Source organism: Dunckerocampus dactyliophorus, chromosome 19 (assembly GCF_027744805.1).
Source record: "Dunckerocampus dactyliophorus isolate RoL2022-P2 chromosome 19, RoL_Ddac_1.1, whole genome shotgun sequence".
NCBI lineage: Eukaryota > Metazoa > Chordata > Actinopteri > Syngnathiformes > Syngnathidae > Dunckerocampus > Dunckerocampus dactyliophorus.
Window position 1 is genome coordinate 18,281,528 of NC_072837.1, and position 26,203 is coordinate 18,307,730.

Genomic DNA, 26,203 nt, shown 5'->3' on the forward strand with positions numbered 1-26,203 from the left:
TGTTAACTTAATATGAGCGGCACCCGCCAATTTACAGCGAAAAACATTTTTGTATGTATATCTACATTGTGACAGGGATATTTCCACAGAAAGACACACTATAAACCTTGCAATCTTACCTATACTCGGTGTGAGACACAGGACCCTTTTTTTCATCGGAGTTCGTATTTACGTTATTAGCGGTCATACAAGTGTAAAAATAAGTGAAGCGCTTTTGACGTTAAAATGTAAACACAATAACACACTGCCAGTCTTTACTTTAATGTGAAAGGTTTACTGCGAGGGTGATTTTTTTCAAATTTAAGTGTAAAAGGAGTGAGCCACTATTTAACTCATTCAATCCCAGCCACTTTTCAAAAGACAACCCTTTCAGTAGCGGCCATTTTAGACCATTTTGACTGATCTTTCAAGGCACACAGAATATTGTGTTGTATGGTTATATAAACATGGAACCTACCAAAAGAAAGATTAGACTCCCGACTTTCATCAGAAAAAAACGTTTGTTTCGACCTTCTTCTGTACTTTTATAATCAGCAGTAGAACATACGGTAGGTAAGTTTCAGGGCAATATCAGTTCCCAACTAGAAAAGGGAGAAAAACAGCTTTTTGTGAAAAGATACATTCCAAGCACAACTTTCACTTGGACACAAATATTTTTTGCTTTTGTGACAACTCAAATATCTAAAAAACTATACCAACACGAACTACACAATTTTTTATTATTATTATTTTTTTACATCAAAATAGCAATTTATTTACAAATATAACACCATGAACTATTTACAGTTTCCACATTTGGAAGTGAACTATGTGTGTGCACGCGTGTGCATGTGTGTATGCATGTGTGTGCGCATGTGTGTGCGTGTGCACGTGTTAAAATTTCCCTACAATGCGTCATCTTCTCTCCCACTTCCTCCTTCCTGACTTTTTTTTTTTTCGTTCACATGATCCCTGCTGTGCTCTCATCAAATGCACTTGTGCCACCTTGTGGCCGTTTTTATGGGTTAAAATTGCTCTGAGGCGAAATCCGTTAGTGTAGAGTTGCATCATCACCTCTTTTTGCCTCTTGCGCAAAACAACGTAAAAGACTTATAGATATGTTGTTGGGAAAAAGGAATAAATACGTTTTTGGTATTGAATGAGTTAATATAAAAACCTAAAACCAATAAAAGCCTCTCAGTCTCAGCTTTAATGAAGAAGTGCAATGTGAAGGTGATTTTTGTCATTTTTGTCTCACTTGAGTGTCAGATGAGTGTAAAAAGAAGCCAACCACTGATGAGAGTAACAACAATACAACAGTCGGGCGATGTTTGCAATCCACTTTGTCTTCTTCCCTCGTCCAGATCGAAATCCTGACCTACTGCCAGCTGACGTCTCGCCAGAGGTTGCTCTACCAGGCCCTCAGGAACAAGATCTCCATCGAGGACCTGTTGCAGTCCTCCATGGGCACGGCCCAGCAGGCCCACAGCACCACGTCGTCCCTCATGAACCTGGTCATGCAGTTCAGGAAGGTTAGGGACTTAGGACAGACGGATTTGCACCCACACTTTGGGAAACTGGGGTCGCCTCACATGGTCTTTATTTTCCTTGTGCAGGTGTGCAATCACCCCGACCTGTTTGAGCGCCAGGATACGCGCTCTCCTTTCCACATGTCCCTCACGCCTTATGTCCTGTCCAAGTTCCTCTACCGCCACGGCCTCCTCCACACTCACAGCCAGGCTAAGGACAAGTAAGTCATGCTAACAGGCATAGCGTAGTATCGATCAGAACCTGCTAACCCCGTGTCTCCACATCAGGTTGCTGCGAGTGCTTCTGTCTCCCTTTTCGCCAAATAACATCCAGCAGTCACTCTTTCACAGGAGAGGTGGGTTGGTATCAAACTCAGACCCCCTCCTCCCCCGAGCCCTTGCTGCTCTTCTTTTTTTTCATGTATGCATGTACTGACCTCAGGTGACGACCAAGGGAGCTGTTTTTCTTTCCTCCGCTTCATTGATGTCTCACCGGCCGAGATGTCCAACCTCATGCTGCAAGGCAACTTAGTCAGGTCGGTCAACTATAAAGATATATATAACAATACATCCATCGTGAAAATACACTTCATCTACAAAATGTTGGAGTTTTACTGTTGCACTGCTTTCAAAGCGCTTTGATTGATGGGAGGGTTTTTTTTTTTAAGTGCTTGGAATGGTTATTGTGGTATTTTATATCAAATGTATGTCAAATAAATTAAATTGTTGCTACAGTATTTCACGACTTTCAAATGGATTCTAGATGGACAAAAGTAAAATTAAATGATAGATTTATATGAATATAATACGTCAGTTAGAATTTGCTCAGAATAAAAAATAAATTCTGAGTGAAAGGTTTAGTATTTTTTAAATCACTGTAATAAACACATAACTCTTATTTTATTTTATTTTTGTACATTTTGTCTATAATCTATGTAATTTTACAAAGTAAAAATAAGCATTTCAAGAATACTAATTAAAAAAATGTTCTATAGGCTGCTGAAAAAGCTTAAAAATGTATCTTGTGGATGACTTAATATTTGTATTTACTGTTTTAATTTAATGATGGAATTTTAATATTGCACTGAAATTGTTACTACTACTGTTATTGAATACATGCTAGATGAACAAATAGAACAAAAAACAACCAAATTTAATGAGAGATTTATATACATATAATACATAAATGTGAATTAGTTCAGAATAAAAAGCATTGCGTATAAAAGTTCAACTTTAAATACAGGTAAATAAATAAAATAAATGTTATTTTTACATTTTGACCATAACATGTTTTATGTATTATATCTAACATCTATAATTTCTCTTATCCAATTAATTGATCTTATCCAATCCATTTTAATATAGCAAAGTCAAATAAGCATTTTAAGGACGCGTATGACGAAAAAGAAATGCAATATTTATCCACAAGTTGCGTAAAATACTTAAAAACGTGTGTTGTGGATGAGGTAATGTTTGTATTTCATGTACTTTTCCTTTCCTTGCAGGTGGTTAGCCCTTTTTCTGTCTCTGAAGGCAGCGTACCGGCTACACTCTCAGCGGCTCTTTGACCTTCAGGAAGACAACGACATCGAAGGAGACGATAACAGGGGGAGGTCACGGAGGTCCTCGAGTAGGCATCTGTCTCGCAAAGACCTCATCTTGTGGGTCAACAGACCCACGGCCTTCCCCAACACACACACCAGCCCCGTGCTGCGGGTAATTCCTGCCTTTTTTTTCTTTTATTGGCAAATGAGATGGTGTGTCATTTTAACCTTTGCCATTAGATGGCACTGTGTATCCATCATTTGTGTCCACACATACCAACCATGCATACAGTATGTACAGTTCATAATTATCCTCAATCAAACATGGTATCTGGAAGCACACAAAGTCTCTGCGGGAAAGACCATCATCCACGCCGCTGCTGTAAATTTATCCCGCATCGTTGTCCCATCTCCTGCTAAGCTGCGACCGTCAGACATTTACATAATATGTTTGGCACGCTGCTAAAGTAAACACGTTTGGTTGGCAGTTGACTGCCGACACGCTGACAACACGAGGCTGCACTCAATGAACTCTTCTCGTGTTGCGTGTTCATGCCGAGTTGCCGAGCTGTTTGGACTCTTATTGGTTTTCAAATGAGTCAAAGCAAGAACATTGGCTGCACTTCGTCCACTGTTTACATACACGCTTGTCCAACATCATAGATGCCTTATAGAGCATACAGCAACGTAACGTTACGGAGTGGGACAGGAGGGCACAAACGATAGCAACACTGGCACAGCTATGTGATGCTAAAGTGCTAACGTTACATTTTAACAGCAACACCACGCTAAGCTGGCCTGTTCGCTGAAGACAAACAAACAAAATTATCAAACCTGCAGCTCCCACGTCTGCAGCTGACCAAGGAATAGTTGGCAGAGCTCCAAGATACATTTTTAATATGTGTAGCGAAGCCTGGGGAAGGCGGTTTTTCATGAAAACACAGAACTGGTTTTGTCTCGGGACGCATATTACCATTAGAACATCATTAAAAAGTCACTTTTGCATAATAACGCGCAGTTCTAGCTAGCACTGTCATGATAATCAATAAATCGATTAAGCGCACGATAAATAAAAAGAAAATCGATAATTTAAGTCGACATGTACATGTTTGTTGGCGCTAGCGAGGCGCAAGCTAGTGTCGTGAGGAGTAACGAGCAAGCAAACGGGCGATTCTCCTGAAAGGGCTACCAGTGAATGAGAGTATTCACAGGCGTACCAGCGACGGAGCAGTGACTTTGGAGGGTCCCGACGCACAGACTTGAAGCCATAGCCACGTGAAAATATACTGCAAACATATTCAATAAACAGAGGAAACGGTGTGTATAAAACACCACCTGATGTCAATTTCAGCCCGTTTGCATATCCTCATTTTGTGACATGAAAACATTTGTGACAAAGACAATGAAATAAATAGTATTAATTTAATAATAATTTTTCCTTTTACCAAACTCTCACAAAATGTTAAACGTAAACTGCTTATTCCACACAGAATTGGAAATCAAAATCAGAAATATTGTGGTTGATTAAGATTTTTGTTGAGGTGCAATTTCTGCTAAAAGACACACTTTTATTTTCCTTGGGGTGTTTTTGTCTTTATTGTTGATTTTATTATGTTGTTTTTAAAAATGGATTTTATTTAAAAGCTCTTGCTCCAATGTTAGATACTTTTCAGAAATGAAAGTTTATTGTTTTTGATACGGTGTACTCGCATTACGATGCCATATATGAATGTATATGAATAGATATGAAAAAAAATGGTCTCAAAATAATGTTGCCAATAATATCGTTTATCGGCAATAATTTGCAGGCCAGTTGTCATCCTGCAAAATGTGCTATTGTGACAGGCCTAGCTGTTGCCGTCTCTCCAGTCAAGTTTTGGCTTCAGGAACACAATTTCTCCTTTGTGCACCAGAACCTGGTCTTCACGGCCCTCAGGCCCGGCTTGGTGGGACACTCGGATGTGATGATCCACTGCAGGCGCTCCTCCACCTCCAGGCTGTGGACCTGCCAGCCCACGCTTCCACCCAAGTTCCTGCTCAGCACCACGCCCAGGGTGTGTGTATGTTTGTGTGTGCACTGCGTGTTTTTATTTGTGTTTGCAATGTGTAACACGGACGAGCATTTTGGGTGGTCGTGGAGATGGGAAGCCCAGTGAACAATGAGGAGCTGTTATCTGTGACGTGTGTGTGTTAAGGGAGTGGGGATGACTACAGTGGCTTCCTGCTGCCTTTAAAACAAACACAAGTTAGCTAGTAGTTGCTCAGCTTCCCGTTTCCTAAACACAACACACACAAAACCTGCTGATTCAGTAAATCTCTGCTTCAGTTCAAGTGACAAAGAAAGTCTCCATGATTTTGGTTTCCTAGGTGACCGCAGTTCCCATGGAGCGCTATTCTGCTGACCGCAGCGCCGAGCACGAGTTGCGGGTGACGCGCATCGGTGGGGGCACTGTCTTCAAGGAGTGCTTCCTCTATGGCACGCCGGAGCTCGCCTCCGATTGGCGCCAGAGGAGCGGCGCCTTCTTCCCGCTGTGCCCCGGCGGCGTCATGGCCCTCTACCCTCAACACGGATGGTCCTACATTCGGATACCAGGTAAGTCTGTATATGTACTGCTAAACTTGATGTGATGACTCATGTCCTGACTGGATACTTCATTAGGTACACACAGCTGCAAAGATACCACGTTTCTTCAAATATTGGCCTTTAATAGATACCAGCTCCTGTTAATGTAATTGCCTTTTTTACTAAGACTGATACGACCATCTTTACCACAACACGCTTGGCATCTGTAGTAATAATAATAATGGATTTTATAGCGCTTTTCAAGGTACCCAAAGCGCTCAGTCATACGCCGGTGGTGGTAAACTACATCTGTGGTCACAGCTGCCTTGGGGTAGCCTGACCGAAACCTGGCTGCCAGTTGGCGCCTACGGCCTATCGGGCCACCACCAAACATTCACAGACCAGTGTGGGCAGCACTGGTGGCAAAGTGGGTGAAGTGTCTTGCCCAAGGACACGACAGTGACTGAGTGGAGGGAGCGAGGATGGAACCTGGACGACCCGCCTCTACCTCCTCCACCTCCCGCCCAGCAGGCTGTAACGCTAATGCGTACGGTGTCGTTTAAAGAGAAAGTGAGGCGTGAGGCGTTAATGTCGGAAGTTGTAATCCCCCGCCACATTGCGTTTTGAATTTCGCGGCTTCACTCGATCATTGTTTTTTTTAAAAAAATATATTAATAAATAAATCATGCTGTTTCACGGTTGACTACTTAGGCTATTTTTTTGCCTAAATGAAATAAAATACAAATATAAGGCATTCAGTACAAAGACGTTGTGATCTGTAGTATTCTACACTGGTCACTAGGTGTCAGTATATTTACTGTAATGTCGGGTGAGACATTGCATTGTAGGTTATATGTGCCCTGCGATTGGCTGGTGACCAGTCCAGGGTGGATCATGCCTGACGCCCAAAGTCAGCTTGGATAGGCTCCAGCATGCCCCCGCGACCCTAATGAGGAGAAGCGGTATAGAAAATGGATGCATGGATGAATGATCTCACAACAGGCACAATAATCCCAAACCCACGGCAAACTAAAACCAAACTCTGAACCTCCAACCTTACTTCCTGTCCCCTAGCACCGGACATTTACAGCAACAAACAGGAGCTCGAGTCTTATTTATGTCTTTAAGGAAAAGCACTATTTTTGGAATTTTGCCCATCATCCACAATCCTTGTGTGAGGAATTAACACGTCTTTCTCTTTTCTCTGTGTTCTAAAGACATAAAAACAGGTAAAAAGAGGCAGCTAATTAATGCATGTAATTGGACACACCTATTCTGCCTAGAAAGGCCGCTACTAAAACACGTCCAACAAGGTTCTATTGTTTTCTATCCATGCTGTGATGATGTAGTACTGGTACATTCATGATGTGTACTCATAGTATTTTGGTCATTTTAAGCATTAGCAGAACGTCCTTCCTGGGTGCATTGATTTCACATAGCAAAATAGAAAGGAACGCTACACATAGCGTTAACTTGTCCAAACTCAAAAACAAAAACACAGCAGCTGTGACGGCAGCTCCAATATGGAGCATTACCTTTCGCTCGTGGCCTGAGGCATTGTGAGCGAGTGTGTGGGGGAGCTAGTCGCTAGCTGGCTGTAACGTAGTTCTTGGCCGTAAGAATGTTAATAACAATAATAATAACAATGTCTGTGTAGCTTGGCTAATTTGCAGCTCACATTATGGAAATGGAGCGTTGTTGGTGCTTTTTGGAGGTTTTTTCAAAAGACTTTCTAGACGGAATAGATGCTTCCCATTACGTGCATTCTTAGCCGCCTCTTTTTAGCTGTTTTTATATCTTTAGAATGCATAGAAAAGAGAGACGTGTGTTCATGTCTCACATAAGGATTGTGGATGACGGTCAACATTCCAAAAATAACAAAGTGCAGTTTTCCTTTTAAAAAGCTTATTTTCTCTTTTTATGTCGTCTATATTAATATAGTAATATACTGTAGTATACTTAATATAGTATAGTAATAATAGTAGTGTAAAGGGGACTATAGGGATGTTATTCATGTCTAGAGGGCTCTAATAATGTTAAACCCGTATTTAGAAGGTCTGAAACAAGTTTTATATGCTCTAACTACGCAAATATTCAATTTAAGGAATCTTGCTTTGCAGAAATTCACTTATCACAGGTTGTGTCTGGAACCAATGAAGCGCGATAAACAAGGGATTACTGTGCATAAGTCCAAAACAATCTTCTTGTTATTATTTATTAGTGGTATATGTTGATTATTGTGGTTGTAGCTTGCAGTGGCGTACTGCGTACTGTACTGCATCACACTCAAGGGCTGTTACTCTGATGTTTTGTACCTAATGTAGTGACCGGTAAATGTGCTTCACACCCTGATGAAGATGGGTTGACTGTCCAGCTTTGTTTCCTACACGCACACATCAAGTTCCTCAGCGGCCCGTGGGAAATGCCACACGAGGTCAGCTCAGGGTTGAAAGTGTCAGTCAGAAAGGGTCGCATCAGCAGTCCTCTCCCCAGCGACGTACGCGTCATCACAATCGCTTTTCCCCAAGAGATTACGTGTGCGTACGTGTGCTCGGAGCTGGGATGGTGAGAGTGGTGTCAGCGGAGGCCGACTGGCTGCCAGGCCCTCACATGCACGGCTGATGGATGTGCACGAGGAGAGAGGCCACCGCAGCCGTGCACACAACACTTCCCCTTCTCGCTGACCCACTCGGCCCTGCCGCCTGCGATAAAACTGTCTGTCAGACATTGTGTCGATGGCCGCCTTCTTTTGGCCGCGCGAAACAACAGGAAAGTCTTTTGGCAGGGGAAAGTGATCACGCGTGTTCTTTGTGTCCGCTTTTGTTCGCACTTGCAGACACAAAATGTCGTTTTTGCAATTACCGGTACACTGTACGTCACAACGTCACTGCCCTACTTGCTAATAGTACCTGGTCAGCCAGGGCTCCACGAGTGACCATACGGGTGACGTACACTACTGCTGGTCGCATTGTTACATTTAAGGACACACGGCAAGAAATATGGAAGATATGTATGCAAGAAGTATGTCGGGCACCAGCAGGTGCACCTAGCACCTTAGCACTCAAGCACTTTAACGCCTAAACACTTTAGCATTCAAGCATTCTCTCATTGAACTATGAGCTCGTAAGATTCCTTTGTCGTGAGCGAACAATAGCAATTCAAGAGAGACAGAGAGTGTCATTGGACCTGGGACTAATTTACGTGTTGCAACAGTCACTTTCATTGCAAATGTTGATCCAAAATCAGCAGTTGGGCATGCAAACGAGTCGTACACAGACGGGAAATAACCAATCACAACCCTTGCAGTCGTGGCAAGGTCACATTTTTGTTTTGAAAGTGCACGTCAAGCCAGGCAGGAGGATTTAAAGGGGGAGGAGCGAGGCGGCATGGCGTTATGCTGGTGCCTCAGGCGCATAATCCAGGTTTGACGTTGGCGCCACAGGCGGGATTGTTACATGGTATACAAGTTTTACCTTTCACAGCAACTGCAACTATGGTGTGTTCAAAGAGCGTCGAAACAAGTACATTTTACATGTATTATCACATGTGGATAAATGATTACTGACTTAGGATGAATGAGATGTGCCTTTTTGTGGAAAAAGCGTCCTATTTCAGAGGGGGGAAAAAAAGTCAAATTAAAAAATTGACCAATAATCCGAAAAAAATAAATCCACTATGTGTACTACAAATTTATGAACTAAAAATGAGCTGGAATGGAATTAAATATTATTGCTAAACTATGACAGGAGGTACCAAAAATCACAGCTCGAAACTGCAGTTGTTGTTATTGTTTTTATTGGACCCTTAGTAAGCACCATGTAGGTCCAAAGTGCGGCCCGGTGTCCATTTGCGATCCGCGGCTGTTTATTTTTGTTGGCCCGCGGCACATACTACAAATATAATTTTACAAGAAAATGTAAGAAAATAAAAAATAAATAACAGCAAAAAAAGGAAAAATCTGCAGTAATTTTACAAGAATAAAGTCTAAATATGAAGAGAAAAAAGTTGTCATTTTATAAGAATAACATTTAATAACATTAAATTAAAATTAAATATTTTAAATATAACATTTAATATTAAAAGGAAAAATAATTTTAGTAGCATAATGTTGAAATATTAAAGAACAACTGGTCACTTCACAGTCACTTTACCCGACGGAAAATAATAACACCATCAATAACCCGCCCAGTCCCCTACAAACACTTTTAGTTGTTTCCACTCACCCGCGAATGTGTCCAAGTGAGAAAACAAAACAAGTATTTGCGTTTGTCTGTGAGAACCCGTCTGAGTGCTCCTGTGAAGTCACGAGGAGGCGGACAAAGCGAGGAAGTTTATCTGCTGCTCATTGTTCAAGTGTTTCGTTAGGTAACACTATTAGATATCGTGTGTGTGTGTGTGCCTTTGTGTGTGTGTGTGTGTGTGTGTGTGTGTGTGTGTGTGTGTGTGTGTGTGTGTGCGTGCGTGCGTTCAGGGACGTGAGGTGTCTTCTTAGGCTCTCCCACGCTAACAGCCTCCTGTCCGTCTCACCCATTCCCAACTGGTGGTCCGTTCTGGTCCAGTGAATGAGTAACAGGGCTTGGACCTCCTCTCGGTGCGTCCCGGTCTACCGCTTCTTTCTCAGCCTCAGCAGGAAGGAAGTGACCCAACGGCGCGGCACCCGTCCTCCGCCGAACACATTGTTGCCACATCAAGGCTCAGATATGTGCAGTAGCCCGATCCAAAGTTTCCCAGCCTTACCCAGCCCCCACCCCCTCCACACACACCTTTTAGAACAAATGAGTGACTGTTTGTTTTGAGCGCCGTGGCGTGAGTACGGCTGCCCGCTGATATCGACCACGGGATCTAATCGGGACAGATTAGGAATAAGGCAAGGAAAAAACAGTGGGGGCTGCCGTCTTTCAAGGTTATTTTGATGTTACAATTCCCATGTGCTTTCTGGTCGTATTACTGTATTGACTGGGGGGGTCACGAGACGAGCCCATGCACGAGCTTGGGTCCACGAGAACGAGATGAGCTGAGATGTGTACATTAATTTTAAGAAAAGTGCAATAGAAAAACTATGACTGAACGAACAAACTTTATTTCACCGACTCACAAAACAATGCAGGTGGGTCTTCTAATGACTTGAAACTGACTCAACAGTGCCTCTGCTGGTTGCAGCTAATTACCGCACTCCATTTGGCCTCAATTGCTTCATGACGCGACTTATCTGTAGTTAATTCCACACGATTGGCGGATTCTTATGCACCAATGACCCACTGGAACCAAACTAAGGCAGATCCGCGGTTAGCCTCCGCCCCGGCTGGCGTGTTGTTCGGTTACCGTTGAAATTTGTGCCAAAATTTTGCCTCGGTTTGTATACATTTTCCAGTTAGCGTACAATACAGCGCGTCGTGTCGCGTTATGAATGCACTGCACGAGTCCAACTGTGTTCTTATTTATTTTATCACAAAACGTCCTTGATAGCATCCCTAGCTTGCTAACAAAATGGCAACCGCAACTGGAAGTCAGCTACGTTGTCCGTCTATGATGTCGTCAGTGGTTGGCTCTAAACAGTGTTAACTCGAAACACGTTTTTATAGTTTTACAATTATAGTTTTTGGCTTTCTGGAACGGATTAATTGGATTTCTTATGGGGGAAAATTTATTCGTTTAGCATCCTTTTCAGTTAGAGTCGGACCGAATGACGCTATCCAAGGGTCCACTGCACTGTACATGGGACCGCTTGAAGGGGCCTCTTTGTGTTTTAAATGAGAAAAATCACCAGTATGAAAGGAAATCTGCTTGCGGAACATTCCGGCGTGCCACAGAACCACAGAAATAACCTTCCACACTGTCTCTGCAGCTCCTGCTCGCATTACAGTAATTAGAAGAACCTCCCCCGTCCCAAAATGACGGCCTTCTCACGGTGCGCAGGCCGTTATCATAAGCGCTGCGATGAGAGGAAATATGCAACCATTGAAACGATCAGGCATCAATCAGGAGGCCATGGGAGAGAGAGTCCCGTCTGACTCCTTGTGGGGGAACTGCAGCTCGGCCTTCCTGTCCCTTCAAAGGAACTCCGCTCTCCAGGCAAAATGGCAGGAAGCGCTCTGATAGAGTAGGGCTCATGACAACATGGTATCACTTTGCGCCTACCCCCCAAAATAAAAGCAGCATTTAACTGGCACCGGTGTCCCGTCTCTGTCTGAATTCAAGAACAAAATGTGCAAGTAAGCATGTAAAAGGGTCCAATAATAATATTAATAATAATAATCATTAGGGGTGCACAATAATTATCGGTCCGATGTGAGGGAATTTTGACGTCATACGGATAAATCTGACAAAGATTAAAAATAGCTCTGATGACCGATAATTTAAAACAAACGCTCCACTGAGGTGAGATTACTCGTACTGTGCGGGTGAGCAAATCAAGTGCTCCTTTTTTTCCTCCTGCCTGTGACGTTCTCCTGAGCTCACTTGTAAACAAACATTCACTATCCGAGGAAGACATTTTGTGTGCTTCTTGTACCAAATGCGCCGCCATGAGTGAGGGGGGAAAAAACCCCATCGAGCATAAAAAACCTTATCAGCCGCCTGAAACGCCAGCGCCGCGGTGTTTGGAAAGTGCAAAAGGTTTGAGACCTCCGGAACAGCACACCAACTGCTTGGAGCGTGCCTGAAGACAGTGCACCTTGCTGGGCCACAGCATGTGACTCCTCCCGCTCTATACTCTGGTTCTCCTGATAGTAGTCATGGTGATAGTAGGGTAGTAGGTGATAGTAGTAATGTCATGATGTTTGATTAGGACAAATCAACAGGTACCGTTACCTCCAGGTTTGCACAAATTACAAGCTAAATAAGTAGTTAAGGTATCGGGGCCGTATCGGTCTTGAGAAGCAGAAAGTTATCGGTATCGGTTTTGAAAAAATATATATATTGTGCCCGAATCATAATGCTGTATATTAACAGCAAGAAGATACTATCCCGTGCACGCCCCATTGTAGACTGAAGGGGGCGACATTACCCACATGATGAGCACAGTCTACTTGTGTGTGTCCCACAGCCGCTGTAATTGACCATAATGACAGACCATGGAAGTCTTCATCAGTTTGTCATCCTTGCAGTTTGTGGGGAAGGCAGTGGCGTCTTGGTTACACATGGGGGTACTATGTCTTGCATGCAAGCTCCGGCATCCAAAAGTGTCTGGCATCTGGCTCCAGCAGAAAATTAAGTTTAAGTTAAAGTTCCCGTCTATAGCGGCAAAGTAGCAGCGAGCTAATATTTCCATCATCAGCAGTGGCGAACAAGTGTTGCCCATTGACTTATTGATTAGACAGTGTAATGTATCATTATACAGTGAGGGCCTGCCATCGACCCCCATCTGTCTCTCTTTCTCACATAACCCACCATCCATCACCATTCATCAGGCAGTCCCCCATTCGATTTTTCTTCCAGTTTGGCCTCATTCCTGGCCCGTGTAGTTTGGGGAAAAAGAAAATTTGGGGTGGGGTGGGGGGAACAGAACAGGACGAGAAGAGCGTTGTGTCATATTAATGAAATTAGCACCGTAGTGAGTTTGGGAGTATCAGGCGCCAGGCACCGGGGCTGGGCCGGGGTTAATTAGCTGGCAGCAGGCCTCTAATTGGGTCAGGACCGTGTCAGGCCTCTGGCTCTGGCCCTACAGGGATTGGATTACACCGTCAGGGGACAGACAGCAGAGGGGAGGGAGTGGCGGCTGTGCCGGGAAGGAGGGAGGGTGGCGAGGATGGCGAAGGAGCTGGAGGTTGTGGTGGAGAGAGGAGAGGGAGGAGCGCCTAATCTGCCAGCAGGAGGCACGGGCAGGAGGAGGCGGGAGGGCCAACACCCGTGTTAGGCTGGATAGGAATGGGGAGGTTGGGCCGGCGGGGTGTGGGGGGTTTGCTGTGAAAGCGGGGCAGGTGGTGAAGCTTGATATGTGTTGCTGTGGCAACGGCAAAGTGGTGTGACACCAAATGGGATTTGCTTGTGTTGTCGGGGCGGGGTCTCTCCATGCCGTCGTTTTGGTATGGCATGCTTTATTTGTCTCACACATAACCACTTACGGTACATTGAGGAACATCACGTGGTTGCATTTGCACAATTCAGCATGTCTGAAAAGGAGTCGGGAGAAGCGGATCTCTTTTAAGCCTTTCTCCAGATCTATTACTAATCATTCATTCACTCCGTATCTTTTACAGTGTTTTACTTGCTGACATTTGATCGTTTGCATTTTATACACTTCCGGTGGGAAAAGAAAGGAAGGTGTGAAAAAGGTAGGTGGTAAAATAATGACGATATAGATCTTGGGCAGGGAGAAATAAACATTGAAAAATGAAGATGAAATGAAATTCAAATTTAATTCAAGTGTTGAAAGTTGTCCCTCATTTGTCACGGCTAATTGGACCCAATTCATTTTTTTGTTAGGTTTTATTTTTAGAATGTGTCCCCGGCCGCAAATTGCAGTTTTGATACCCCGTTTCGGTCATTACTATTTCAACTTTATGCTTTACTCTCCTAATATTTTGTCTTTGTTCTTGTAAAATTACTGCCCTTATTTACATTTGTAAATAAGGGCAGTGTTTTTTTTTTGAGAATGTGCTGAGGGCCAACAAAGGGCCGCACATTGGACACCCCTAAAATAGACATTAAATAAGTCAAATAAGTTGCACAATTGAAAAGTCATTTTATTTTTATTAAATCAAAAACTAATGTTAAGCGTCACGTACAGTCACTTTCCAGTGTATGTACACTATAAAGTATATTTATCAGGTACATACTGTATGACTATACACTGTGTTCCAATTATGCAAATGATATTTTTCTGCGGTTTTGTTAAATAGTCAATATAAATTACAGTCACCATAATTTTCAAGTCGTCAACCTTGAGAGTACAATTTGAGTGTTATTGAACAAACCTCCCACTGGTAACAGTATGTTTTTCAAAAATAAAAACTTAAAATGCACTGTTCCACGTTATTATGCAGAACCGAAAATGGTCATTTGTTGAATTTGCAGCATAAGGAGGTCATATTTACTGAAAGGAAAAGTTATTTCAATCACTAACATTTGAACAGGCCAAGGTACATGTTAACATAAGATCCCTTCTTTCATATAACCTTCACAATTCTTACATTCAGCTTGAATTTCTTTGCAAGATGTCAGAAGAGCCTCCCACAGCTGCCCTTTTCTTGTGATCTGCCTGCCACCCTCATCGATTTTTTACTTGACGATGCTCCATAGGTTCTCAATTGGGTTGAAGTCAGGGGAAAAGAAGGGGTGCAAACCATGAGTTTCTCTCCTTTTATTCCCATAACAGCCAATGACAGAGTGGTAGGTATTCTTTGCATCATGAGATGGTGCATTGTCATGCATGCAGGTCATTTTGCTACAGAAGGTACGGTTCTTCATATTGTACCATGGAAGGAAGTGGTCGGTCAGAAACCCTACATACTTTGCTGAGGTCGTTTTCACACCTTCAGTGACGGGCTTCTGATCCAAAACATGACTCAGCCACCTCCTTGCTAACATCACGGCCTTATTCAGATATGCTGGCCACACTCTACTTCATCCATCCGGACCACCCAAGGTTGCACGGCCCTCATCAGTAAACAGGATTGTTTGAAAATTAATCTTCATGTATTTGTTGGCCCACTGCAACTGTTTCTGCTTGTGAGTATTGGTTAGGGGTGGCCAAATACAGTAGTAGGTTTATGCATAACTGGAGGTTCATGGGACTTCAGAGACACCAGCAGCTTCAGATACCTGTTTGCTGCTTTGTCTTGGCTTTTTAGCAGGTGCTCTCTTGATTCCATACATTTTTCTGGCAGAAATCCCAGCTGTCATCTCAATCAGCCACAAATTTCTTTACCGTACAAACGTTTTTGTCAATTATTGAATGTTTTCATGCCTTGTCCAAGGCATTGCAATATTTGATGCTTTTTTGTCAGCAGAGAGATCCTTATTCTTTCCCATATTGCTTGAAATCTGTGACATGCTTAATAATGTGGAGCATCTTTTTGATGTAGTTTTCTTTTAATTGGGCTCACCTGGCAAACTAATTATGGATATCAGCAATCCAAACAGACAAAATGCCATCCATGAATTTCACTGAAAAACAAAAAGATATATGTTTATGATACTCAAATCCTATTTGCATAATACCTTGGAACACAGTGTGCAGACTGCACATTAATCCTGTGTGTGCATGCATTGTCATGTAATATCTATTTGTGCAAAATAAATGACTTACTGAAGACTTACCAAAAATAATACCCAAATTCATTTTACAATGTTAACTAGGTATTTTTCCATTGTAGTTTTTGTGCATTATAAGTATTATACTGAGGACTGGCAGTATGAAATACAGCACTGATGCCATGCACTTTTTTCATACAGTGCTTGCATAGGATCAAAATATGTGGTCATACCCAATTTAGTGGGCAGTATATTTGTACTTGCAAAATATGCACTCCGACATCCATTTGAAATATATGAAAAAAAAAAACTGATGCACAAATCAAACAAATGTTTCTTTTCATTACTCGTGTCATGTTTTATGACTGTCTGTGGCGTATATGTTCCTCTGCTCTGAGGGCCCCCCCCCCCCACAGTTTGCGCACGTATTTTTGCCCAGTGGTCTTGCATTCCCCTGCAGCCATGAAGCTGACTCTATGTGTTCTGTAATATAAGCCATGAGTGCAATGGTGGGTCCAGATGAGCCACAGAACTTCTAAAAAAAAATAAAAAAAAGAAGCCATTTATTCATCTTTCTTGGCTCGACTTGATAGTGTCCACTGGTCTAACGAACTAAGTGTTTTGAACCCGTGCACCTCTGCCGCCAAGCCACATGCTCGTTTGCTGCGTTGGGATGTTTTCCTCCCCAAGCCATCTGCTCGTTCTTACGATTACCAGCATCAAAATGTTGCCGAAGGGGAAGCGGCTCATGATGTCTTTTGTTGTCCAATCACAAACATAAAAATAAGCCGCTAAAAGTGCTGACTGAGTCTTGTTTACCGCCTAACTTTATGGCACACTATATCATCCCACATGTCAGCACATTATCCGCAAAGCGGCAACACATTGGCGGCTGGGGTTGAGCAACATCACACTATGCGATGCCCTTGCGACCCCGCCAAGCGGCGTTTTTTGCGATCTGGGCGGTTAGATGAAAATCACCACTTTGGAGCCGGTTGTTTATCACTGCATGCTTGAGCCACAGTTATGCAACAACAAACCCAACTAACTTCAACACCGTTTTACAGTTTGTTTTTAGCTAAAAAAGCTGTGATAGTGGAGTTGGGGGATAGTGTTTGTGGTGAGATTCCGTTTGAGCGGTCCGCCGGTGAAATACTTCCCCATGCAAACGTTCCTTCTCCTCACGATGACAGCATTTCATTCACATTATGTCAATTTCCACGAGATTTCGCGTTTAACAGTAGATTGCATGGGTGTCACAAGCTCTCGCAAGATTAAAACGTGACATTTCTCGTTCAGAAAAAACTGTCTCGTGGGCAGTAGGCCCGGGACGTTAATAAATAAATTAATTAATCACACAATAGATGAAAATGAGCTTTTATCATTTTGCCTGCCTCGATATATTGCCATGTGCATGCGTGTCTGTTTTCCTTGCCTCTCGCCTCCAAACAGATGGTTCACACTGTGCATTGGTTTTCTGCACCTTGGCACGTTTGTTCCATAGAACAACGGCATGAACAGAGTGAGCCCTTTTGTCAGTCATACAGTCTCTTTGTCTCAGTGGGTGGAGGCGGGGCCACTAGCATACACACAAAGTGCAGAAGAGTGTAACGTAGTAGAAAATGAATTAGAGATTGCAACACATAAACACGTAAATATTTTTTCATTGTAGCTTTCTTAAAAGTGATGTTAAAATCTCGTCTCATCTCGCTCTTGTAGACCCAATCTTGTGTATCATCTCGTCTCGTGACACCCCTGGTAGATTCACTTTTTACTGGCCAATTCCATGACTCCGTTAACGCAGAAATCATTGGCCCTAAATATTTATAGCCTTTTGTGTTACTTGAAGGCTATAAAGGCTTTTTTTTTGGTTTTTACTCATCAGGTCGATGTTGCTGTACCTTGCCAATAAAGCTGTGTGACTTTGTGTCATGTCTTTATTCTCTGCCATGAAAGGCAGAAGCGCGGACAAATCACCGTCCCAAAATGACCTCACAATTTAACTTTTTTTTTCCCGCGCTCGACCTGAACTTTGCGCATTGACCCGGAGGTGAGACCCTTCAATAGCTCCCCAGGGCGTTTCCCCCTTGTTCATCGCTTCTATTAGTTCCTCTTTAACACCTCGGCAGGCCCTGACCTTGCTGGGGTGGCTGCACTAAAGGGTCACGGGTCACGGTTCAGTAGGAGTGCACATTAGCATAGAATGCTGCCACTGAGGGGGGGACAAGATCCTGTTGGTGTTTGGAGGGGTCCGTTGGGCATACCACCTGTGATGCATTGACAGTTTGAAGCAAACGATGTTTATTCGATGCCTCTTGGCCATCATTTGGAATCATTCTGGACATCAGTTCCGAGGCTTGTGGCCGTTCTCCCGTCGGGATTGTCTCGTAACCCTGGCCTGACCCCGTCACCCGCCCCTGGACCTGGCCACACTCAGGACCATAGTGTGGCCGTCAGCGGGTCGGTGGCAGCCCTCGCCCCTTCTCTCGACCCGTCATTGTCCAGATGACGTTAATTCCTCATCAAGCGGGCCTCAGGCTGCTCGCTGTCGCGGGAACGCCTAACCTCCAACCACCAACTGCCCCATTGCATGTTTGTTCTTTTGTGCCACTGCAGCGTAAATCACCTTTTTTCGTGCACTTTCTCCTGCTTATAGCTCCTATTAGCGGCCTGGTCAATAAGGGCACAGGCTTTTTTAACCCATCAGCCGAGTGGAGCCTGCTTTAAGAGGATTGAACCCTGAGCTGATCTGCTTAGGTGAAAGAACCTTTATCCTGAAGAATACAGCTCATTGAAGACTGGCATTGATTAGCGGATTGTGGCTAACGTCAGAATAGAGATGGCTGCCAAGGCACTCATATTGAAAGTTGATGCTCTTCTCCCCTGCAGATAAGGAGAGTCTGATCACGGAAAGCGGCAAGCTTCACACCTTGGACGTCCTGTTGAGTCGACTAAAGGCACAGGGGCACCGAGTCCTCATCTACTCCCAAATGACTCGCATGATCGACCTACTGGAGGTATAAACACATACACACACACACACATCCACACATTTAATCTTTAAATCAGGGGTGTCCAAACTTTTTCCAGCGAGGGCCACACACTGAAAAATGAAAGGATGCAGGGGCCACTTTGATGTTTTGTAAAATGCTAACATATTTCAAGAAAAAAATCCATCTCAGCTTTGTGATATACAGTACGTAGGTGAAAAAGTATATTATTTCTATGAACTCCCCCCCCGACCCCCCATTTTTGCATTAAAAAAAAAATTGTCCAAATATTTTTCTTTCTTCTTAAGTGAAATGATCTTTGTAAATGTTCTTTTTGTAATATTATGACTTTATTTACATACTATTTGGACTTTATTCCCATAATAATTCATAAACTTTTTCCCCCAAACCCAATTTTCCAAAAATTACAACTTTATTTTTTCATAATTGTACTTTTTAAAGAAACTTTAAAAACGTAATATTTCAACTTTATGCTAGTAAAATGATGTTATTTTTCCTCATAATGATAGTGTTATTCTTGTAAAGTTACTACTTTTTCTCGTCAGATTACAACTTTTTTCTTTTAATATTTTGACGTTATTCTTGTAAAATTACTGCAGATCTTTCCATTTTTGCTGTTTTTTTTCAGTTTTTTTATTCAATTATAGTTTTAGAAAGTGCTGCGAGCCGATAAAAAAAAAGAAAAACAGCCACGGTCCGCACTTTGGACACCCCTGCTTTAAACTGCCAACAAAGCTTGTTTAACTGCTTCACCTCCACCGGTAGAAGCTCCTCCGAGTGGCTAATCAGCCTGCCTGTCCCTCGTTAGTGCGGCCATGAGGCTGCTAATTAGCAGGTCAGGGTTAATTAGTGGGGGTCTCATCTGGAGGGGAGTGAGGCAGCCAGCTGGGTTAGGGGAGGTGACGGGACTGGCAAGTAGCCTCAGGGTTGAAAAGGGCTAAAGCGATTCGGCACAAAAAAAGGGAGGGGAATAAGATCAAGTACAGCAATTAAGAATGTTTTTCTTGCGCCAAGCTGTTGTGGCCTCCATATTTGTTGCAAACATCACAATGGAGCCTGGCTCCATTATCTTGGATGGCCAGGGGGTTTGCGGCCCCACTCTCTTAAGGACCGTCTTCCTGTGCGTCTGGAAAACTCTGGGAGTATCTCACGTCGGAGGTGAGAACGCTAAGATGGTGTGTTGTTGCTAGTGACCTCATACCGTCATAATGGATGGCGGTGACAGCATCCCCTCCGCTAATGGGTTAAAGAGGCCCGCTATGAGAACTGCATGTTCGCTTGCTTCGGCAATGACAGTTCTGCAGATGGAGTTGATTTGGAGACAGAGAGCGAGAGGGGAACGCTAATCTCTGTCATTGGCATCATTGTTTTGGTTGTAAACATCATGTTGCTGGAGGTGATGGATCGTGGAGAAGTAGGTGGCCTGAAGAAGAATAACACTGCTGCTGGGCTGCTGCAACCCTGCAGCAGGGTTCTCACGGGGGGGTTTGGAATTCTTGCTAAACGCCTGAATTTGGGATCCAGCTGACTGAATAGTTGGCTGCTTAGAGGGCCAGAATGCTAAACACAAACCTCCATCTGTGTCTTACTGGGTCTGCTTGACTGCAAGATCTACTTCACACGAAAACAAAAGTTTTAGCAATGCCAACGACGAGAATGTTGCTGAGGAGAGCGCAGGGCCCGCTAGTTAACGTTGTTAAAGGTGCTGTTGGCTGGCACGCTGCTTCCTGGTTCATGAATGACGCGTTATGATTCGGATGGAGAGGACTGTTTCCCACCACTTCCTGAAGACGGCTAAAAAGCAGGCTTCGCTACACACCTCAAAGTGCTCATGACACCCAAGCACATGTTAATCATGTTAATTTCGCAGTGAAAAGTAACATTGAAAGGTGTACAGAAGTCCGTTGCGGTTCGAACATTGCGCCCCCGCTCCATCGCGGGTTTTCAAAAATGAATGAATTAATAAGTGGTCGCTGTTTCGTGGTTGAATCTGGTCTATTAGTACTAAAAAACATTTGCATGTTTAAAGGGATAGTTTGGATATTGTGACATGAAGTTGTATGACACCCCCATCAGCATTGTAGTCCAATAACAGAAACTTAACCCCACTTGGTCTCCTGAGTCCAGTTCTGGTCAGATTTCCGTGATGAAGAGCGTAGTTCCACTGAGGTGCTGGGTACAATTATTAAAGACTTTGGCTTCTAAAAACAGTATGCGTTCAAAAGATGAGTACATTTGCATCACAAAAATGCCTTCTCAAAAACTCAAACCTCACAAAACACTCAGCGTTATATCTGCGCACTGTCGCTCGTGCGTTCATGTGAATGCGACGAAGACGCTCGCATCTTCTTCCGCTGTGGAACACACACGTAAACAAGATGGCCGCGGCACAGATGAACGCACAGGCCACAGTGCGCAGGAATGCGGCGGGAGACAAATATATAACGGCCAGCGTTTTGTGAGGGCTGATTTTTTTGAGAAGGCATTTTTGTGATGCAAACATATGAATCTTTTGAACGCATATTGTTTTGAGAAGCCAAACTCTCGACTTAATTGTCCCCAGCAACTAAGTGGAACTACGATCTTCATCACGGAAATCTGACCAGAACCGGACTTAGGAGACCAAGTGGGGGGGTAAGTTGCCGTTATTGGACTACAATGCTGATGGGGATGTCGTGTCAAAAAAGCCGAACTATCCCTTTAAGCAAATTGTACATATTCATGGCCTAAATTTAGAATTCTCTAGCATAAATATGGCTAAATGAACAAAAATACAAATATAAGGCATTCAGAAGACATGAAATTTAATACAGTATCCGTGGCTTGTGTGCGCCTTTAAGATGCGGTGCTGGGAAGTGACGCGTGTGACGTCAGCTAGCTAGAGTTGACTGCTAGCTGAGTGCTAGCGGCAGGTTAGCAATGTAGAGAGTGGCAGACAGCAGCTCCTGTGTGAATGTCCACTGCATGTGTGCTTGTTCATTAAGCGGCAGTAGAGTAGTGCGCTACACTGGTGAGAGTAAAGTTACACTGATGAGACAATAGCCATCCGGAAGTATGCTGTCAATGCCAACATTTTCATTCATAAATCAGGAATTTTTATTGTCCCTAAAAGGAACTTTACAACCTCTCTGTCCAAAAAAAAAAACATGTCCAGTAAAACCTAACACATCCATGTTTGCAAGACTAAACTAAAAAAAACAACAACAATAAATCAGGAAAAGTCTAATATGCCGTAAAAGGCGAGCTGTCAGGGTGTGCATATTAAGCGCACCCTTGCTGTGATACAAGAGCTTTATGAAAAATGCAGCATTTTACCAAGTTCATCATCAGTTTTGATGGATTTTGATTGCTGCAGGCTTCAACCCTGCTGGCAAGATATCAAAACGCGAACGCAGGAGTGTTTTTTTGTTTTTTTAATGGCCCGAAATGTTGCCTTCACTCGGAACAGATGGGAGCCTGGGGAGGGCAGGCCGTGTTGTGACGGAGGTTTGGAGAAGGGGGGGTGGTGCGCAGTATCAAATGGTTGCTATCATCTGTAATGATTTGGGGAGGTGAGTGTTGATGCGTGCGTGCCATCAAGGGCGTCGCGTTTGGATGCTTAAAGAGAGATCAACATGTCACCTCATCACCGCTGTTTGCCGTGTGACCCCTGCTCTTCAACGTGCACACGACTGGGAAGATAGAAGGTCCACTCCTGCCTCCGTCGTCGCGTGTCTGGGGTGAACGTCTCTGAGTCAGACGGGAATTCCGAAAGATGGATGGATGGCAGAATGATGATCAAAGATGCGCTTATGGCAGGAGCGTTCAGATCAAACCAAGCTGTCCCTCTAGAACCTTCTGCTATCCAAGGGTGGGAAGTAGCCACGTCGTCACGCGTATAAAATGCTCTAACTCGGGAGCGGCGGGGCAGAGTGCGGCGAGGGGAGTATTTGCGGCCCCCGGCTCGTTTTTTTATTGGCCCGTGGCGCATTGTAAAAATAAAATTCTATTGAAAAATCTCAGCAAAAAAAATGAAAAAAATTGAGCAAAAAGGCAAAAGAAGCTGAAATGTTGATACTAATAACCAAGCTTCACGCGTTACTCACGTATTTCGTGAGACTGTTTGCTTGAAGAGAATGAGATGTGACTGATGGACAATGTCCACGTGTACACTGTTTGTTTTTTATACACTGTGGTCCATTTTGTGTTGAGCTGTTAAAAAAACAACAGAATGTTTAATCAACAAAAATGTGCAAAAAGTAAACGTATTATCCAGTCTCATGTTGATGGGGGGATCTTTCAAAGGTACACTTATTATAGATAAAACGTCTTTCTATCTGTGATTAGTTGTAGTTAATTATGAGTTAACTATGGACAACATGTGATTAACTGTGATAAATATTTTAATCCATTGACAGCCCTACTTTAAATAGATCAAAATTTTTTGTAGCCTTTTTACAAAATAAAAAAAAATGCATAAAACAAAATGGGCCCCCCCGCATCTTTGATTTTTGGTATGCGGCCCTCTTACTGCCTGACGTGCAGGCGATAATTGGAGGGAGACTCTTATTTCAGATGTTTTGGAACGAGGAAATTTTTTTTCTCCAACTTTAATAATAATTTGGAGTGCATGAGAAAGTGGAAAGGACAACATAGCTCTCTTTGACTCCAAGTATATTGCACAACACAGCAGCGACAGAACCGATGTTGTAATAGCAGTAGGCAGAACACATGTGACTTTCACACCAACATCAGAGGTAGATAAAGCTGCTGGATGCTGACCAGCTGCCGCCACCTTGTGGCCTACAGGAGGCTGCCTACAGCCACAGTGGTTAATGCCAATGTTATCTGACCTGGCTGTGAACTTTGGTAGACCGGCGTCAAGAGGAGACTTGGTGGTTACCTGAAAAGAGGCAGTGATTGGAGCGTAGATTTACAGTACTCTCACTACATCTTCCTGGTTTGTGCGTTGCAGGAGTACATGGTTTACCGCAAGCTAACCTACATGCGCCTGGACGGGTCCTCCAAGATCTCCGAGCGCAGAGACATGGTGGCGGACTTCCAGAGTCGGTGGGTGCACGCGAAGCCAATCTGTGTGTGTTCCTTGCAGATGGCTTCAATCGGTGCAAATGTCAGGAGGAATGTGGAGGGAGCAGTAATGACTGTAGGCCTTTTTACCGCATGTCAACCAGTTTCAGTTATGCTAAGTTATGTGTTAAGTTTTTATGCTTTGTTCCATCAATTTTTCCACTGAGTTTCATTTGAGTTGACATTGCAATGTAATATGATGTCTCTGTAAGTACAGTAGACATGGGCTCATGACGCCTTGCCATGTGATGTAACGGCCCTCTCGCTGCCCCTCAACAGGACGGACATCTTTGTGTTCCTGCTGAGCACCCGGGCAGGCGGGCTGGGCATTAACCTGACTGCTGCAGACACCGTGAGTCAGCATTTATTTACATTTTAGAATGTATTAGCGACCTTCAAAGGTCACATCGTCCCTGCACAATCTACACCAAGGGGGCCAAATGTTTTTCCAGCGTGGGCCACATAGTGGAAAATGAAAGCATGCAACTTTGCCCCTTTTAGAAAAATGTAAAAAAAAATGCTACTATTCTAATATTAGCATGCAAGTGCTAATGTTAACATGCCAACACCAAACATGATAGCAGCAAGTGTTTATATAAGTGTCGCTTCATGAAAACGGCTAAAATGTTACCATGTTTGCCAATGTTAATACTAATGAAAATGGATAAAAATGCTACCATGATAATGTTAGCATGCTAGCAATGCTAACACTGAGCATGGTAGCACTAGGTGTTTCTGTAAGTTTGTACTTAAAACGTCTCAAAAGGCTCCTATCCTAACATGTTACATTAGCATGCAACACCTAGCATGGTAGCACTACGTGTCTGTGTATGTTGGCAGAAAATACTACTATGCTAATGTTAGCATGCTAGCAATGCTAACTGCTAGCATGCTAACACCGTGTAATGGCACAATATACCCAGAACACTAAATGTCTGACTGAATTGTGCATTTTGATTTTGGAATCGTTGAGAAATGTGGCAGCCGTAACAATTGTTACTTTTTAGAGAAAGTTCGAGGCTAACTGGTTCGCTCGCTAGCTTGCTAGATAGTGGCTGTCAGGAGTCCCTGTCGCATAAACAATGAATAATATGAGTGTAATGGTGACTATAGGGGTGTTATTTCATGTCTACAGGGCTCTAATAATGTTAAAAACTGTATTAGTCATAAACAGGTTTTCTATGCGCTAACTGCATAAATATTCAATTTATTAACATTGAATCCTATATCGCGGACATTCATTTATCGGGGTCAGGTCTGGAACCAATTAACGGCTATAAACGAGGGATGACTGTAATTTCTTTTACAAAAAAAAAAGAATCAATGAGAGTTAGCGTTTTTGTCCAGATGTGCACCAAATAGCGTATGTGTGCCACCCACCTACATGCTTTCATGGGAAAATGTTGTGTATTTTTTGCATAAACCTGCTAAATTCTTTTCCTTTACAAACGTAATAGTGCTCCATTTTGTTGGACAGCAGTGCTTCATCTTACATCCAAAGACAATGTCTGCATTTAACACGCTTTACCCTAATCTGCCGCTCTCTCTGCCGTGAGTTCAAGTGGGATTAACTTCCCCTGACAAAAGATGTGGAAGCGATGGCTAACTCGGGACATCTGTCAGGTTAAAGAGCAGCTCAGTGAGGGAAAACAGTCTCAGGGGATTCAACCGTCCTGGTCTTCCTCCAGGTTATCTTCTATGACAGCGACTGGAACCCCACAGTGGACCAGCAGGCCATGGACCGAGCCCACCGGCTGGGTCAGACCAAGCAGGTGACCGTCTATCGGCTCATCTGCCAGGGGACCATCGAGGAGCGCATTCTGCAGCGCGCCAAGGAGAAGAGCGAGGTCTGGACGGTGCAGGCGTCAGGCACAGTGGGAAAAAAAAAAGCTAAATTACACTTGACTGTTTCTTCAGATCCAAAGGGTCGTGATCTCCGGCGGCAACTTCAAACCCGACACGCTCAAACCCAAAGAGGTGGTCAGCCTGCTGCTGGACGATGACGAGCTGGAGAAGAAACGTGAGTGCTGATGTTAAAATACACACACACACACACATATGCAAAGATCTCGGGTTACTTCAGACTGTCGCCCCCTGCAGTGCGTCAGCGGCAGGAGGAGAAGCGACAGCAGGAGGAGAGCAGCAAAGTGAAGGAGCGCAAGAGGAAGAGGGAGAAGTATGCTGAGAAGGTACGACCATTTTGTATATGCCAGGGGTGTTTTCCAGCGAAGGCCACATGGTGAAAAAATAAAGAATGCAACTTTGCCACTTTGATATTTTGTAAAGCAACACATGCAGATGTGCTCAGAAGTGACA

General features: G+C 43.6%; 1 protein-coding gene across 3 annotated transcripts in view; it reads left to right on the forward strand.

Moving 5' to 3' along the window:
- ino80 (INO80 complex ATPase subunit) overlaps window positions 1–26,203 on the forward strand; it is a 48,306-nt gene that overhangs the window by 15,764 nt on the left and 6,339 nt on the right. For all 3 annotated transcript variants that reach the window (XM_054761725.1, XM_054761726.1, XM_054761724.1), the window contains 13 exons: window positions 1,344–1,511; window positions 1,596–1,729; window positions 1,797–1,864; window positions 1,951–2,044; window positions 3,014–3,224; window positions 4,966–5,106; window positions 5,420–5,645; window positions 18,699–18,826; window positions 23,775–23,869; window positions 24,167–24,239; window positions 25,576–25,734; window positions 25,805–25,907; window positions 25,988–26,076. In XM_054761725.1, coding sequence (XP_054617700.1) covers window positions 1,344–1,511; window positions 1,596–1,729; window positions 1,797–1,864; window positions 1,951–2,044; window positions 3,014–3,224; window positions 4,966–5,106; window positions 5,420–5,645; window positions 18,699–18,826; window positions 23,775–23,869; window positions 24,167–24,239; window positions 25,576–25,734; window positions 25,805–25,907; window positions 25,988–26,076 — 1,689 coding nt within the window. The remainder of the gene's footprint in view (window positions 1–1,343; window positions 1,512–1,595; window positions 1,730–1,796; window positions 1,865–1,950; window positions 2,045–3,013; window positions 3,225–4,965; window positions 5,107–5,419; window positions 5,646–18,698; window positions 18,827–23,774; window positions 23,870–24,166; window positions 24,240–25,575; window positions 25,735–25,804; window positions 25,908–25,987; window positions 26,077–26,203) is intronic.